The 18239-nt window shown below is 36.0% G+C and overlaps 1 protein-coding gene across 1 annotated transcript in view; it reads left to right on the forward strand.

Moving 5' to 3' along the window:
- Positions 1–18239, forward strand: part of ADAM2 (ADAM metallopeptidase domain 2) — a 139744-nt gene that overhangs the window by 87087 nt on the left and 34418 nt on the right. The window contains exons 13-14 of the mRNA XM_055335466.1: positions 708–806; positions 919–1114. Of these exons, the coding sequence (XP_055191441.1) occupies positions 708–806; positions 919–1114 (295 nt within the window). The remainder of the gene's footprint in view (positions 1–707; positions 807–918; positions 1115–18239) is intronic.

Raw genomic sequence — 18239 nt, forward strand, 5'->3', positions numbered from 1 at the left:
ATTAACCCTATTCCAAATCCCTGGGAATTTAAAAAGTAAAAGTGTGTGTGACTGTATGTAAGAATTGTTTCTCCAGCCTTCTCCTTTTTAACTGTTGCTTTTATTACGCATAACAATTGAATTTTGAAAAATACAACTACTGGGGATATTGAATGAATCATGGCACTAATCAAGACATAATAATATAGATGAGTGATATAGAGGAGTTAATTTCAGTCATGTTTGTTTAGAAATATAATTTTCTAGCTCTTCATCTTCAGAGAATTAAATGTAAAGTAAACTTTGAGCATCCCATAAAAGTTACAGACTTGTTAAGACACAGTAGATTCATAAGACTTGATTAGGAGCTAGTCACTATAATGAAAGTGATAAATTATAGCTTCTATTTATTTTTGTCTTGTATTTAACTATCTCTTTGTCTACCTAGCTCTCTTTATCAGAGAGCTTGATGTCTTGCCTTTCGTGGACTCCAGAGTTTCAGAAAATCCTACTACCAACATAGTCAAACCTACCCAGGGATATACAATATAGCATAGAGTAGTAACTAATATCTGTTAAGTAAATGAATAAGTAGCTTCATATTTTGTTCGCCGACATGTTATTTAAACAATTATCTGTATATTATATTATATGTTGTCATCATAAAAATATGTGTCTAACACAAGTAAAATTGGAAGATACTTCAGAGCATTTTATTTGCCTTTCAGGATTGTGAAACTGTTTCAAACACATGCTGTAATCCTGCCACATGTACGCTAAAAGTTGGTTCAATTTGTGATACTGGTGCATGTTGTAAAAATTGTCAAGTAAGACTTTTTAAAATTTTCTATGTTACTTACATGAACAAAGTCATCTTTTTCATAATATTTATATGTTTACATTCTGCTTTATTCAATGTCATTTACTTCACTCCATCAGTATTCTGCAAAAGGAGAAATATGTAGAATTTCCACTGATGAATGTGATCTCCCTGAATATTGCAATGGATCATCTGCAACATGTCAAGATAACTTTTTTGTTCAGAATGGGCATCCATGTGGAGAGAATCAATGGGTCTGTCTGAATGGAAGTTGTATAAGTGGGGTACAACAATGTGCAGCTGTATTTGGTCCAGGTATTTATTATAATTTGATATCTCATATATGTATTTTTCTGGAAAGCAAAAAAGATGTTGATACATAATTGTGATTTTAAAAAATAATGTGATTTTTAGTATAAATATTTTAAAGGATTACAGAAAGATATAATGAATACTCTGTAAGAAAAAAATTAGACAAGTTGTCTGGGATTAAAGTTATGAATTATTTCCACAAAATAATAAAGGGAAAGATTCAAAGTCCATGGGATCTTCATTTAAGAAGGAAGAAAGCAGGCTGAACATAAGTTACACTTCCTTCTCTTACTCCATATCCACAATTTTTATTAGTAAATATAAAATAAATACATATGGCTATGGGCATTAGAAGGTCATAAATGTAAGTTGGCATATGAATACGATTTAAATCATACACGCAGGTACACACCTCCAGTTACACAAATTCACACCTGGGAACCACAAGGATAGCTTATAAAATCCCAAAAAGGGGTCATGAAGATCCAGTAACTATGGAATCATTGAAAGATGATGTGCACCAAAGTTGAAAACAAAAAGGAAAATCATGGTACAAAATATACACAGAATCATTTGCTGAAAAAGATGGAGACAGCAGCAATGGCAGCAGCATGTCATGTCTGTATCAGAAAAGGCAAGAGCAATTGACAGAGGAATTATTTAGGATATTCATATAGATAGCCAGGTGGGTCAATCTTTTCTCAATTGTAACAGGTAAATGCCTCCTCTAGTTTTCGTGTAAAAAATGAGTTGCAAAGTGATTATTAACCCAAAATAAAAATACAATGACATAGAATGACTGTTGGTTTGAAGAAAGGTGACACAAAGATACAAGGAAAGAAACTTATCCAATGGTAAAGTGCTCTCCCAAAGAACTGGGTGACTTGAACCACAAAGGAAATTTTGAAGAGAAATATCTCTATGCATCTATCTATCATCTATCTTCCTCCTCTTCATCATCTATCATCTATGATAGAATTGCAAATTTCACCAAATCTTAAATAGGTAGATACCCACCCGCCAAAAAAAAGTATGTGATAGCATGCATTTGAACTCCTATAATTTACTTTCCAAATTTATTTCTGTAAGAATTGGTTGTTAATGATGTCGCAGAAAAGGGAGACTAAACCAGGGGATAGAAGAATTAGCAAGAAGAAATAATCATCATAGGAATTAGCAAAATTCACTGTTGACTAATAAACATATCTCTTAAAACATAAAGAATAATATGAAATGGAGTTCTTAATATATCAAAAACGTGGTAATCCCTAGAAGAATAAAAATAGAAAAAAATAGTTTCACTGAGGAAAAAAAAATCCTGAAACAAAAGTCAATCATTCCAATAAAATGCACAAAGTAAAATGAAAAATTGTCATAAATCAAGTATTCATTTTATAATTTAAGATAGCTACAAGAATAATAATAAAATAATATGAAACTACAAGCTCATAAAGGAGAAAACCAAAAAGAATAACAATACTTGATTAGCCCCAAAGAAGACAAAAACAAAGTTAAAAAAAGAAAATATGCAAAAAAAAATAGAATGGACAATAAATTCTAAGATAGCTTATTTACATTTAAATATTTAGCAATTACATTAAATATAAAATCTGTATTCAATATTAAATTTAGGGATAGGATGTAGCGAGTAGCGACAGATGTAATTGTGAGAAAATAACTAGAAAAACCAAGATGAATTGTATTGATGATATTGTATTTTTAAATTCTTTTAAAAATTATTTATTTATTCATGAAAGACAGAGAGGCAGAGACACAAGCAGAAGCAGAAACAGGCTCTCTGTGGGGACACAAATGTAGGACTAGATCCCAGGACCCAAGGATCATGCCCTGAGCCAAAGGCAGACACTCAACCCCTGAGCCACCTGGTGTCCCCTGACGATATTTTAAAAACTATTAGACTATAAATTACCACAGGAGAGAAAGTTTGTGTATTTTAGGGGATTATTATTAGCCAATTTTTTTTCCTAGAGACATTTGGAGATTTTGAAAGCCGAAAGTCAGCCTTGGATTAACCAGAAATCTTCCACTAGAAAAAAAAAATAGAAAATTTTAGCAATTGAAATTTAAGGGGACTGTCAAAACCATAGAAAAAAATTCCGTGAGGCTTTTTGGGAGCTCTGAAGCTGCTCAGCAATTTGTTTAATTAGATTAAAAACATTAAAAAGGCATTATGAATTTCCTTGCAGTCACAAGATAAAGACCAAATGGTGGAGTAAGCTTACCACCACAAATCCTTAGTCTTCTAAAAGATTTAAAGTACCTATGTTAGCAGGCTAGGAAGCTTTCTGAGATTTTCTGAAGGTAAACATTTTATAGTGAAGACAAATATTGACAAGTCAGTAGCTTACAAGGGTCACACCCAAGATAATGAGCAGATTCAGAATAAAACTGTACATCAGCCCTGACACATTTAATTCCCTGATTTGATTTCAGTGGTCACTACCTCAGTCAACCTGCCTAATTTTGGAAAGAGTCATTAAAAAGATAAAATAGAGAATGGAAAGTAGCAATATTTAAAGAGTTAAGAACCAATAATTTTCAAAAGGAAAGTTAATCCTACAAATTCAAGATGCTCTAAGAATCTTAAGAAGAATGTCTAAAGATAAAACACATAAAGACATCATAGCAAAACTACTACAAAAAATGAAAAGATGAAAACAAAACATAGAGAGTGGGAGAAAAAAGACACAATGCCTTTAAAAAGCAAGTGTGAGTCAGATTTCTTGTCAACAATTAGAGAAGCCACATGATGAAGTAAAGACACTTCTTAAACACCAAAAGAAAATAACTGCCCACCCAGAATTCTGTGATGATCCAAAATACTCTGTAAATCTTTTCAATAAATGTCCTTGAACAAGTGTACATAGACAAAAGAATGAATTTGAACCCCTACCTCACACCAAACACAAGAATTAACTTCAAATGTATTGTAGATCTAAATGTAAGAGCTAAAACCATAAAGCTTTTAGAGGAAAGCATAGGCATTAATCTTAATGACCATGGATTAGGCTAAGTTTTCTTAGATAAGATACTCAAAGCACAAGTGATAAGAGAAAAAGGAATAATTTGGATTTCAAAACTTTAAGGAGATTTTGTTCTTCAAAGAAAATCACCAAGAAAGTGAAAAGACAGCTCAAGGAGTGGGAGAATATATTTGCAAACCATATTTTTAATAATGGTCATATACAGAATACATAAGACATTCAACTCAACAATAAAAAGACAATGTAGTTTAACAAATAAGGAAATAATCTGAATAGACATTTCTGGGAAAAAAAGACATAGAAATGGCAAATCATATGAAAGATGCTCAATATCATTAATTATTAAGGAAATGCAAATTAAACCCACAAAAAGATACTTGTTCACATTCACTAGGATAGCCATAATTAAAATAGCAATTTTTGTGAGGATAAGGCAAAATCCTAACTCTTATGCATTGTTAGATATAAAATAGTACAGTTGCTTAAAAAAGCAGTTTGAAAGTTCCTCAAAATGTTGAACATAGCAGTTTAACCCTTGGTATGTATTAGCCAGAGGACTGAAAACATGCCCACAAAACCTTATATGCAAATATTCCTGATACCATTTATTCATAATAGCCAAAATGTAGAAACAATGCAAATATCCATCAAATGATGAATGAGTAAATAAAAAGCAGAATATCATTTAATTGATAAAGATGAAGTGATATTTGCTAAATGTGAATAAATTTTGAAAACCTATGCTAAGCTAAGAAAGCCAGCCACAAAAAAACAGATTCTGATTCCATTTATATTAAGCATACAGAAAAGGCAAATATATAAAGATAGTTAATAGTTGCCTGAAGCTAGGGGAAGGAAAGAAAAGATGTATGCGATTGTGTGTGTGTGTGTGTGTGTGTTGTTCAACATATATTCAGTTTACTATTACAGCATATTGGTGATCACCTTTACTGCTTCAACTTAATTCTATTTTTTTTAATAAATTAATTTTTATTGGTGTTCAGTTTACCAACATACAGAATAACACCCAGTGCTCATCCCGTCAAGTGTCCCCCTCAGTGCCTGTCACCCATTCACCCCCACCCCCCGCCCTCCTCCCCCTCCACCACCCCTAGTTCATTTCCCAGAGTTAGAAGTCTTTATGCTCTATCTCCCTTTCTGATATTTCCCACACATTTCTTCTCCCTTCCCTTATATTCCCTTTCACTATTATTCATATTCCCCAAATGAATGAGAACATACACTGTTTGTCCTTCTCCGATTGACTTACTTCACTCAGCATAATACCCTCCAGTTCCATCCACATTGAAGCAAATGGTGGGTATTTGTCGTTTCTAATGGCTGAGTAATATTCCATTGTATACATAAACCACATCTTCTTTATCCATTCATCTTTCGATGGACACCGAGGCTCCTTCCACAGTTTGGCTATTGTGGACATGGCTGCTAGAAACATCGGGGTGTAGGTGTCCCGGCGTTTCATTGCATCTGAATCTTTGGGGTAAATCCCTAACAGTGCAATTGCTGGGTCGTAGGGCAGGTCTATTTTTAATTCTTTGAGGAACCTCCACACAGTTTTCCAGAGTGGCTGCACCAGTTCACATTCCCACCAACAGTGTAAGAGGGTTCCCTTTTCTCCGCATCCTCTCCAACATTTGTTGTTTCCTGCCTTGTTAATTTTCCCCATTCTCACTGGTAGGAGGTGGTATCTCATTGTGGTTTTGATTTGTATTTCCCTGATGGCAAGTGATGCAGAGCATTTTCTCATGTGCATGTTGGCCACGTCTATGTCTTCCTCTGTGAGATTTCTCTTCATGTCTTTTGCCCATTTCATGATTGGATTGTTTGTTTCTTTGCTGTTGAGTTTAATAAGTTCTTTATAGATTTTGGAAACTAGCCCTTTATCTGATATGTTATTTGCAAATATCTTCTCCCATGCTGTAGGTTGTCTTTGAGTTTTGTTGACTGTATCCTTTGCTGTGCAAAAGCTTCTTATCTTGATGAAGTCCCAATAGTTCATTTTTGCTTTTGTTTCTTTTGCTTTCGTGGATGTATCTTGCAAGAAGTTACTGTGGCCAAGTTCAAAAAGGGTGTTGCCTGTGTTCTCCTCTAGGATTTTGATGGAATCTTGTCTCACATTTAGATCTTTCATCCATTTTGAGTTTATCTTTGTGTATGGTGCAAAAGAGTGGTGTAGTTTCATTCTTCTGCATGTGGATGTCCAATTTTCCCAGCACCATTTATTGAAGAGACTGTCTTTCTTCCAGTGGATAGTCTTTCCTCCTTTATCGAATATTATTTGACCATAAAGTTCAGGGTCCACTTCTGGGTTCTCTATTCTGTTCCATTGATCTATGTGTCTGTTTTTGTGCCAGTACCACACTGTCTTGATGACCACAGCTTTGTAGTACAACCTGAAATCTGGCATTGTGATGCCCCCAGATATGGTTTTCTTTTTTAGAATTCCCCTGGCTATTCGGGGTCTTTTCTGATTCCACACAAATCTTAAAATAATTTGTTCTAAGTCTCTGAACAAAGTCCATGGTATTTTGATAGGGATTGCATTAAACGTGTAAATTGCCCTGGGTAACATTGACATTTTCACAATATTAATTCTGCCAATCCATGAGCATGGAATATTTTTCCATCTCTTTGTGTCTTCCTCAATTTCTTTCAGAAGTGTTCTATAGTTTTTAGGATATAGATCCTTTACCTCTTTGGTTAGGTTTATTCCTAGGTATCTTATGCTTTTGGGTGCAATTGTAAATGGGATTGACTCCTTAATTTCTCTTTCTTCAGTCTCATTGTTAGTGTATAGAAATGCCATTGATTTCTGGGCATTGATTTTGTATCCTGCCACGCTACCAAATTGCTGTATGAGTTCTAGCAATCTTGGGGTGGAGGCTTTTGGGTTTTCTATGTAGAGTATCATGTCATCGGCGAAGAGGGAGAGTTTGACTTCTTCTTTGCCAATTTGAATGCCTTTAATGTCTTTTTGTTGTCTGATTGCTGAGGCTAGGACTTCCAATACTATGTTGAATAGCAGTGGTGAGAGTGGACATCCCTGTCTTGTTCCTGATCTTAGGGGAAAGGCTCCCAGTGCTTCCCCATTGAGAATGATATTTGCTGTGGGCTTTTCGTAGATGGCTTTTAAGATGTCGAGGAAAGTTCCCTCTATCCCTACACTCTGAAGAGTTTTGATCAGGAATGGATGCTGTATTTTGTCAAATGCTTTCTCTGCATCTAATGAGAGGATCATATGGTTCTTGGTTTTTCTCTTGCTGATATGATGAATCACATTGATTGTTTTACGAGTGTTGAACCAGCCTTGTGTCCCGGGGATAAATCCTACTTGGTCATGGTGAATAATTTTCTTAATGTGTTGTTGGATCCTATTGGCTAGTATCTTGTTGAGAATTTTTGCATCCATGTTCATCAGGGATATTGGTCTGTAATTCTCCTTTTTGGTGGGGTCTTTGTCTGGTTTTGGAATTAAGGTGATGCTGGCCTCATAGAATGAATTTGGAAGTACTCCATCTCTTTCTATCTTTCCAAACAGCTTTAGTAGAATAGGTATGATTTCTTCTTTAAACGTTTGATAGAATTCCCCTGGGAAGCCATCTGGCCCTGGACTCTTGTGTCTTGGGAGGTTTTTGATGACTGCTTCAATTTCCTCCCTGGTTATTGGCCTGTTCAGGTTTTCTATTTCTTCCTGCTCCAGTTTTGGTAGTTTGTGGCTTTCCAGGAATGCGTCCATTTCTTCTAGATTGCCTAATTTATTGGCGTAGAGCTGTTCATAATATGTTTTTAAAATCGTTTGTATTTCCTTGGTGTTGGTAGTGATCTCTCCTTTCTCATTCATGATTTTATTAATTTGAGTCTTCTCTCTCTTCTTTTTAATAAGGTTGGCTAATGGTTTATCTATCTTATTAATTCTTTCAAAGAACCAACTCCTGGTTCTATTGATCTGTTCCACAGTTCTTCTGGTCTCAATTTCGTTGAGTTCTGCTCGAATTTTAATTAACTCTCTTCTTCTGCTGGGCGTCGGGTCGATTTGCTGCTTCTTCTCTAGCTCCTTTATGTGTAAGGTTAGATTTTGTATTTGAGTTCTTTCCAGTTTTTGAATGGATGCTTGTATTGCGATGTATTCCCCCTCAGGACCGCTTTTGCTGCATCCCAAAGATTTTGAACGGTTGTATCTTCATTCTCATTAGTTTCCATGAATCTTTTTAATTCTTCCTTAATTTCCTGGTTGACCCTTTTATCTTTTAGCAGGATGGTCCTTAACCTCCACGTGTTTGAGGTCCTTCCAAACTTCTTCTTGTGATTGAGTTCTAATTTCAAGGCTTTATGGTCTGAGAATATGCAGGGGACGATCCCAATCTTTTGGTATCGGTTCAGACCCGATTTGTGACCCAGTATGTGGTCTATTCTGGAGAAAGTTCCATGTGCACTTGAGAAGAATGTGTATTCAGTTGAGTTTGGATGTAAAGTTCTGTCGATATCTGTGAAATCTATCTGGTCCAGTGTATCATTTAAAGCTCTCGTTTCTTTGGAGATGTTGTGCTTAGAAGACCTGTCGAGGGTAGAAAGAGCTAGATTGAAGTCACCAAGTATAAGTGTATTATTATCTAAGTATTTCTTCACTTTGGTTAATAATTCGTTTAAGTATTTGGCAGCTCCCACATTCGGGGCATATATATTGAGGATTGTTAAGTCCTCTTGCTGGATAGATCCTTTAAGTATGATATAGTGTCCCTCTTCATCTCTCACTACTGTCTTCGGGGTAAATTTTAGTTTACCTGATATAAGGATGGCTACCCTTGCTTTCTTTTGAGAACCATTTGAATGGTAAATGGTTCTCCAACCTTTTATTTTCAGGTTGTAGGTGTCCTTCTGTCTAAAATGAGTCTCTTGTAGACAGCAAATAGATGGGTCCTGTTTTTTTATCCAGTCTGAAACCCTGCGCCTTTTGATGGGGTCATTAAGCCCATTCACGTTCAGAGTTACTATTGACAGATATGAGTTTAGTGTCATCATGATATCTATTTAGTCCTTGTTTTTGTGGATTGTTCCACTGAACTTCTTCTTAAAGGGGAGTTTTAAGAGTCCCCCTTAAAATTTCTTGCAGAGCTGGTCTGGAGGTCACATATTCTTTCAGTTCCTGCCTGTCTTGGAAGCTCTTTATCTCTCCTTCCATTTTGAATGAGAGCCTTGCTGGATAAAGTATTCTTGGTTGCATGTTCTTCTCATTTAGGACCATGAATATGTCCTGCCAGCCCTTTCTGGCCTGCCAGGTCTCTGTGGAGAGGTCTGCTGTTACCCTAATATTCCTCCCCATGAAAGTCAGGGACTTCTTGTCTCTTGCTGCTTTAAGGATCTTCTCTTTATCTTTGGAATTTGCAAGCTTCACTATTAGATGTCGGTGTTGAACGGTTTTTATTGATTTTAGGGGGGGATCTCTCTATTTCCTGGATCTGAATGCCTGTTTCCCTTCCCAGATTGGGAAAGTTTTCAGCTAGGATTTGTTCAAATACATATTCTGGCCCTCGGTCCCTTTCGGCGCCCTCGGGAACCCCAATTAAACGTAGGTTTTTCTTCCTCAGACTGTCATTTATTTGCCTTAATCTGTCTTCATGGTCCCTTAATTGATTGTCTCTTTTTTCCTCAGTTTCCCTCTTTGCCATTAACTTGTCTTCTATGTCACTCACTCGTTCTTCCACCTCGTTAACCCTCGTCGTTAGGACTTCTAGTTTGGATTGCATCTCATTCAATTGATTTTTAATTTCTGCCTGATTGGATCTAAATTCTGCAGTCATGAAGTCTCGTGAGGCCTTAATGCTTTTTTCTAGAGCCACCAGTAGCTGTAGAATAGTGCTTCTGAATTGGCTTTCTGACATTGAAGTGTAATCCAGATTTTGTAACTCTGTGGGAGAGAGGGCTGTTTCTGATTCTTTCTTTTGAGGTGAGGTTTTCCTTCTAGTCATTTTGCTCAGTGCAGAGTGGCCAAAAACAAGTTGTATTGGGAAAAGGAGAGAAAGAGAGAGAAGGAAAGAAAAGAGAAAGAGAAAAAAGAAAAACAAAAAAAAGGAAAAAAAGAGAAGAAAAAGAGAAAGAAAAAGAAAGGTGAAAAAAGGGGGGTGGGGGAAGCAATCAGAAATCAAAAAGAAAAAAAAAAGAAAAAAAAAACAAAAAAAAAAAACACGGGGGAGTATCTTCTGAATCTGTACACTTTAGGTCCCTTGACTTCCCCTGGAACTGGTCCGTCCAGCTGGTCTTCTGGGGGAGGGGCCTGTTGTGCTGATTTTCAGGTGTTAGCACCTGGGGGAGCTGCTCTGCCCCTGCCTGCTGCGGGGGTTGTTTACCCCGTGAGGCCCCAGGAGGAACAGCCGCAGTTGCTATGGCAACTCTGGAAGCCTGGAGTCAGCCCCGCAGGAACTACGGGGCTCTCCGTCCGCAGGGCCTGGAGGCTCCGGGGCGGGGCCGCTGATCTGCTCAGCTCGGGGCAGGAGCGTCCTCGCTGTCCTGGGCCCTCCCGGCCTCTGCCTGTCCTGGGGGAGGCCGGATCCTGGGCTGTGTCCCGGCGCCCTGTGCTCCGGGGCCTGCGCTGTGGGATTCGCGCCCCCGGTCGCGCAGCCGCCGCTCTGCGGAGCCGCTCGAGCCCCTCCGAGCTGCTCCCGCCCCGCAGCCCCCTCCGCGGAGCCGCCGCCCGAGCCCCTCCGAGCTGCTCCGGCGTCCCGCCGTGCGCGCTGCAGCCCTTAGGGAGCTCGGCGCACTCTCCCGGGGCGCAGGTGCCTGTTAGTGTCCCAGGGAGCCCGAGGGCATCCCCGCCCTCCTGGGTCCTGCTCTAACTCCCTGCGAGCCCCTTTCCGCCCGGGAAGGTTGGGGCAGCTCCTGCTTCTCCGGGACGGGACGGGGCTCTCCTGTCCTGGGGACACTCGCCCCGGCCTCAGCCGGCTCCTCGCGGGGCCCCTCCCCCTCGGAGGCCTTTTGTTTCTTTATTTCTTTTTCCCCGTCTTCCTCCCTTGATAGAAGCGCGAACTCTTCTCACTGTAGCGTTCCAGCTGTTCTCTCTTTAAATCTCAGGCCGAATTCGTAGATTTTCAGGATGATTTGAAGGTTATCTAGGTAATTTGTTGGGGACAGGTGACTTGGGGACCCTGCTCTTCCGCCGTCTTGCCCCTCTTCCTCAACTTAATTCTAAATGCACTGCAATGTGGTATCTGCTAAAACCTAAGTGTTTGTTTGGTTGTTGGTTTTAAACCTAGAAGTGTGAATGTTTCTCAGTGTTCTCTTGGTCATTTTTCTCTGCTTTGTCAATCTTATGCTATTTTAATTTCTCTCCCTTTACAATTATTTTAATATCTCAAAAATAAGGCATCTTAGCATTTTGTATCTTCTTCATATGTATTGACTTGACTCCTCTCCATACGAACTTAAGAACTAGATTAATAAATTAACTCATACATTAATTTTAGTTTAATTGATATCCATATGATATTGAGTTATTCTGTGGAAGATCTAATGAGTGTGAAGTGGTATCTTGTGGTTTTCATTTGCATTTACCTGAAGACTAAAGATGAGCATCTTTTCATGTGGTTATTGACCATTTGTATGTCTTCTTTGGAGAGATATCTATTTACATTCTTCACCTGTGTTTTAATTGGGTTGTCTTTTTTATTGAATTGTAATAGCTCTTTATATAATCTGTATTCAGTTTATTGTTAAGTTCATATTTTGCAAATCTTTTCTTCCATTGTGTAGATTATATCATCACTTTCCTGATAGCCTCCTTTGAAATGCAAAGTTTTAATTTTGATGAGGTTCAAATTATCTATTTTTGTGTGTGTCTGCTTTACATTTTGGTGTTATATACAAGAAAGCATTGCTTGGTCCAAGGTTCTGACTTACTCCTTTTTTTTTCTCTTCTGGGAGTTTTCCTGTTAAATTTGGGTCTAGGGGATCCCTGCGTGGCTCAGCAGTTTAGCGCCTGTCTTTGGCCCAGGGCATGATCCTGGAGACCCGGGGTCGAGTCCCCCGTCTGACTCCCTGCATGGAGCCTGCTTCTCCCTCTGCCTGTGCCTCTCCCTCTCTCTCTGTGTCTCTCATGAATAAATAAATAAAATATTTTTTAAAAAATAAAAATAAATTTGAGTCTAGAATCGATTTTGAGTTAGTTTTGTATATGGTGTGAAATATGGTTCCAACTCAATATTTTAGCATGTGGATATCCAAATGTTTCAGCATCACTGTTAAAAAGATGATTACTCTCCCATTTAACTGACTTAGCATCTCTGCTGAAAAATCATTTGTTTACAAAAGTAACGGTTTATATTTGGACCATCAGTTTTAGTCCATTGATATATATATCACTGTGTTTATGTCAGTAGCACAGTGTCTTGATTACTATAGCTTTGTAGTTTAGAAATCAAGAAATGTGAGAAATCCAATTTTTTTCTTTTTAATATTATTTTAGATATCCTGGGTCTCTTCTATTTCTTGAATTTCAGAATCAGCTAATCAATTTCTGCAAAAAAGTCAGATGTAGAATTTTTATAGTAATTTTGTGTTGAATTTGTACATCAGCTTGAGGTGCAATGTTATATCAACTATATGAAGACTTCTAATCCATAAACACCCAGTTTTTGTTTTTTGTAAATCAAGAGTAAAATGCTAGGTTTTCCCATCCTTTTCTGTGTTTATTGAAATGATCTTTTTTTTTTTTTGTCTTTTAGTTTATTGGTAGAGTGCATCACACTAACCTTGCATATCTGGAAAAAATACCACTTGATCATGGTGTATTCTTTTTTATATTGATGGATATGGATTGTTGGTATATGCTTGAGAAATTTTTATTGTGAAAAATATACATGACGTATAATTTTTACCATTTGTAAATGTACAATTCAATCTCATTAAATGTATCCACATTACTTTGCAAACATCACCGTGATCCATCCGCAGAATTTTTTCACTTTTCCAAACTGAAATTTCATATCCATTAAAGGTGACTTCACTGTTCATTTTCAAGTACAACTGTTTTTAAGATTTTGACTTATATTTTCTTTTGTTGTCTGTGTTTTTTGCGTCACATCCAAGAAATAATTGCCAAATCCAATGTCAGAAAACTTATCCTCTATATTTTCTTCTAAGAGTTTTGTAGTTTTTAGCTACAATGTATAGAGACATTGAATTGATATGCTGTATACCTGAAACTAATGCAACACACTCTGTGTAAATTATACACAAATAAAAAAAGATGTTAAAGTTTTTATTTAAATTCAAGTTAGTTAACATATAGGGTAATATTAATTTCAGATGTACAATTTAGTGATTCAACACTTACATAAAACACCCAGTGTTCTTCAAAACAAGTGCACTCCTTAATCCCTATCATTTTAAAAGAGAGTTTTATAATTGTAGTTCTTATATTTATGTATCTACTCCATTTTGTGTTAATTTAGAATATCATATAACTAAGGGTTCAACTTCATTCATTTGCATATGTATATCCAGTTTCTTAACACTGATCATCGAAAAGACCATCCTTTCCAGCTGAATGGTTTTGGCACCCTAATCAAAAATTATCAGACGTATGAAAATTATATTTTATTCTATCTCTATTTTATTCTATTTTTGTGTATATATATATATATATATATATATATATATATATATATATCTGTCTTTATACTAGTATGCCAATATACATTGTTTTGAATACTGTAGCTTTTGTGATAAGTTTTGAAATCAGGAAGTATGAGACCTCCAAGCTTGTCTTCCGTTTTTAAGTTTATTTTCTCTATTTAGGGCCCTTGAGATTTTATGCAGATTTTAGGACAGATTTTTCTATTTCTGCAGAGAAAAGTCGGTATTTTGATATAGTTTGCATTGGAGCTGTAGATCATCTTAATAGTTTCCTGAAGCTTTGCTGAATTGATGTGTTAGTTGTGTGTGTGTGTGTGTGTATTTGTGTGAAATCCTTAGGGTTCTATATGTATAAAATCATGGCAACTGTGAACAGAGATAATACTTTTTCTGTTCCAGTTTAGGTGCCTATTATTTCTTTTACTTGCCTCTTGCTCTAGGCTAGGACTCCTACTACATTAAGTGACAAAATCTGGCATTCTTGTGTTGTTCCTTGTCATTTAGGAAAAGGTTTCAATTTTTCACCATTGAGCATTATGTTCACTGTGTTTTTTATAGATGGCCTTTATTATATTGAAGGACTTTCCTATGTCTAGTTTGTTGTTTTTATCATTAAAATGCATTGAATTTTTCATATACTTTTTTTGCATCAGTTGACATGACCATGTGTTTTCCCTTTTTATTGTGCTAGTTTGGTGTATAAGACTGACGAAGTTTTGTATTTGAATCATCCTTGCATGCCAGGAATAAATCTCACTTGGTAATGATGTACAATGTTTAAATATGCTCTAGAATTCAACTTACTAGCATTTTGTTGAGATTTTTAAAATCGCTATTCATACAGGACAATGTATCTGTAGATTTTTTAAAGGTTTTATTTAAATTCCAGTTAGTTAACACATAGTATAATATATTAGTTTCAGGTGTACAATATGGTGACTCAACACTTCTATACAACAACCAGTACTCATCACAAGTGTGCTCTTTAATCCCTATCACTTATTTAACCCATCCACCTACCCACCTCCCCTCTAGCAGCCATCCATTTGTTTTCTATAGTTAAGAGTCTGTTTTTTCATTCTCATCTCTTTTTTCCCCTCTATGTTCATTTGTTTTGTTTCTTAAATTCTGTAGATTTTTTGAAATTTTTATATCTATATTTGTGAAAGATATTGTTCTAATTTTTTTCTTTTTTGAAATGTCTTGAGTTGTTTTAATAAGTCACATTGCATGATGCAAAAGCATTCCTTACTCATATTTTTAGAAGAATCTGTAATGTATCGTATTGTCTCAAAATTTTGGAGAATTTACCAATGAAGTCATCTGCACTCAGCCATTTCATTGCAGGAAATTTCCTAATTAATAATTCAAGTCTGTCAGCTTTGTTGATCTTTTCAAAGAACGAAATTTTGGTTTTGTTGATTTTCTGTCATTTGTGTATCTTTTATTGTATTGTTTTCTGCTATAATCACTATTATTTCTTTCCTTCTGTTTGCTTTATTTTAAGAATTCTACTTTTAGTATCTTAAGATGGAATTCTAGGTTATTAATTTGAAATACTCTTTCCTATTTTAAATATTTACACTTTCGGGCAGCCCGGGTGGCTCAGCGGTTTAGTGCAGCCTTCGGCCTGGGTTGTGATTCTGGAGACCTGGGATCAAGTCCCATGTCGGGCTCCCTGCGTGGAGCCTGCTTCTCCCTCTGCCTGGGTCTCTCATGAATAAATAAATAAAATCTTTTTTTAAAAAAATTTACACTTTCTAATTACTGCTTTAAATGTTTCCCATAAATTTTTGTATGTCATATTTTTATACCTATTTACTTTAAATTATTTTCTAATTTCCCATGAGATTTTTTTTCTTTGATGCTTCGGTTATTTAGGAGTGTGTTTTATAATTTCCCATATTTGCACATTCCCTAATGTACTTTTATTATTGATTTTTAATGTAATTTAATTGTGTTCAGAGAAGTTATGTCATATTACTTAGACTATCTTGACATTTTATCTGATCTATTTTGGAGAATTTCCAAATGCATGGAAAAGAATATGTATCCTGCTATTGTTGGATAGTGTTCTACAGATATCTGATAGGTCTAGTTCATTTGTAGTGTTGTTCTAGTTTTGTATTTCCTTACTGATCTATTTATTCTATCCATTATTGAAAGCTGACTGGGCAGCCCGTGTGGCTCAGCAGTTTAGCGCTGCCTTCAGCCCAGGGCATGATTCTGGAGACCCCGGATAGAGTCTTACCACAGGCTTCCTGCCTGGGGCCTGCTTCTCCCTCTGCCTGTGCCTCTGCCTCTCTCTCTCTCTCTCTCTCTGTATGTGTGTCTCTCACAAATAAATAAATAATCTTAAAAAAAAAAAGCTGACAAAAATCAGGTATTATTTTTGCCTATTTCTTACTTCAATTCTGCCAGTTTCTATTTCCTAGATTTTGGTGTTTTGTTCTTAGGGAACACACTTAATAACTAATATTTTATTAGTGGATTGACTTGTCATTGTAAGAATTCTTTGGTTGTCTTTAGTAACAATATTTTTCTTATACTGCATTTTTGTGATGTTAGTATAGGCATTCCAGCTCTTTTTGTGTTATTGCTCGGGTTTTGTATTCCCTTATGATTGTAGGTCACTATGCCAGGGGTGGGGTGGTGCTGTCTGTGTCTCAGTCTCTACTATCAAATTCTATGTGGATTTTTCTCCTTTGCTCAATCCGTAGGAGTTGTCCACTTAGTTTTTAGTTTTACTGATGTGAAATTTTTCCATATGGAGCTGAAGATTTGCCCAGACTCTTCTTACACCGCCACCTTGAATTAGAACCTCTATCCCCGTTAACATTTTAAAGATGTTAGTCTATTGTCATATGGTTTCCATACTTTCTAAAGAAAATCTGTCAAATTGTGTCTCTTTTCTCCTTGAACGATACAAATTTTCCTTGTTTTTGGCCAGTCTTCATATCATATGTTTGGACGTTTTTAAGTATATTTGTATGCTTAAGTCTTCTTAATGTTCTGTGAATTTCTTGAAACTCTGGTGTAAACCCTGTATTATTATGCATATTTTCTTAAAAAATCAGTTTATATTTATATTTAATTGTCTCTCCATAAATTACTTCAATATATTTATTTTTGATACTTTTTTTCTCGCATATTTATATCCTTTGTAATTTTCATATATATATCATTGTTCCCTTTCTCAACTATTTTAATGTAGGTAGATATCTTTATCTTATATTTTTTCTTGAATGACAAAGATATTTCTAGTAATTTTTTTTTATTTTCTTCAATCTTTGCCTTTTTGAAGCCCTGCTTTCAGTCTAAAATGCTTCTTTTGTATAGATACTACTATTTCCTATCTTTTCTTCTATTAAGTGTATGAAATGAGAGACTCATCACTTTAATTAAATCAGAAACTGATACGTGGTTTAAATAAAATTTGGTCCATCTAGTTCACTGTTTCATGGCATAACTCTTCAGGGTTTTCAACTGAGAGTTGTGTTTACTGAGACTCCTGCCCTTGGCAGATACGTGACAATACAGAGACTGCAGAAAAATCCATCCTGCTCTATGGAAGTCATCTTATATTTTATTTAATTTTGTTATTTAAAAAATATTTAAAATCAATTAGTTAACATATAGTGTATTATTAGTTTCAGAGGTAGAGTTTAGTGATTAACCAGTTGTGTATAACACCTAGTACTCATTACAACAAGTGCTCTCCTCACTACTCATCACTCATTTACCTCATCCCCTACTCACCTCTCCTCTGGGAACCCTCAGTTTGTTTCCTATAGTCAAGGGTCTCTTATGGGTTAATCTCTTGCTCTTCACACATTTAGAAGCAGGAAAAAGCTTTGGGGAGGGGATAAACTATATGTTGAAGCCCTTTGGGTCTCTAATTTAGTCACTATAGCTATAAAGATCTTTCAACTTCGGTCTATTTTTATCTCCACCAGCAATGGCCTGCTTCCCTATTGAAGCACATAATTTTGACTTCTCATTCATAAGGAGGTTTGCAAATGACCTCTGGGATAAAATAAACTGCTTATTTTCAGTTCACTAGAGCCTGTGGGAATTTCAGCTGAGATCCTGATGTGTCCACTGTGGATCCTCTTAGGTGTGTCATTTTTCTTCAGTACCACAATTCAGTGGTTAAATCTTCCTATCAAAGTTCTTGGGTTAATCTTTCGACTACATTAAAACTGATTAGAGGTCATCATAAATAAACTACTTTGAGTAGGTTAGATCTTAAGAGAATTGAACATATCATATGCATGAATTGAATAGTGAATGTAAAAATTATGACCTCCAAGATTTTTTGGTTTGAGAAAAATATAAAAAATAAGATATTAGTCTAATGGTTTGACTTAAAAAGACATTTATGGAAAATAGGTTATTGACTAATAAGTCAAATTTTAATTGAATCTGTAAGTGAATAAGAATACACTTACAGATATCTAGACTTACTAAAAACT

The sequence above is a fragment of the Nyctereutes procyonoides genome, unplaced genomic scaffold (assembly GCF_905146905.1).
Source record: "Nyctereutes procyonoides isolate TBG_1078 unplaced genomic scaffold, NYPRO_anot_genome, whole genome shotgun sequence".
NCBI lineage: Eukaryota > Metazoa > Chordata > Mammalia > Carnivora > Canidae > Nyctereutes > Nyctereutes procyonoides.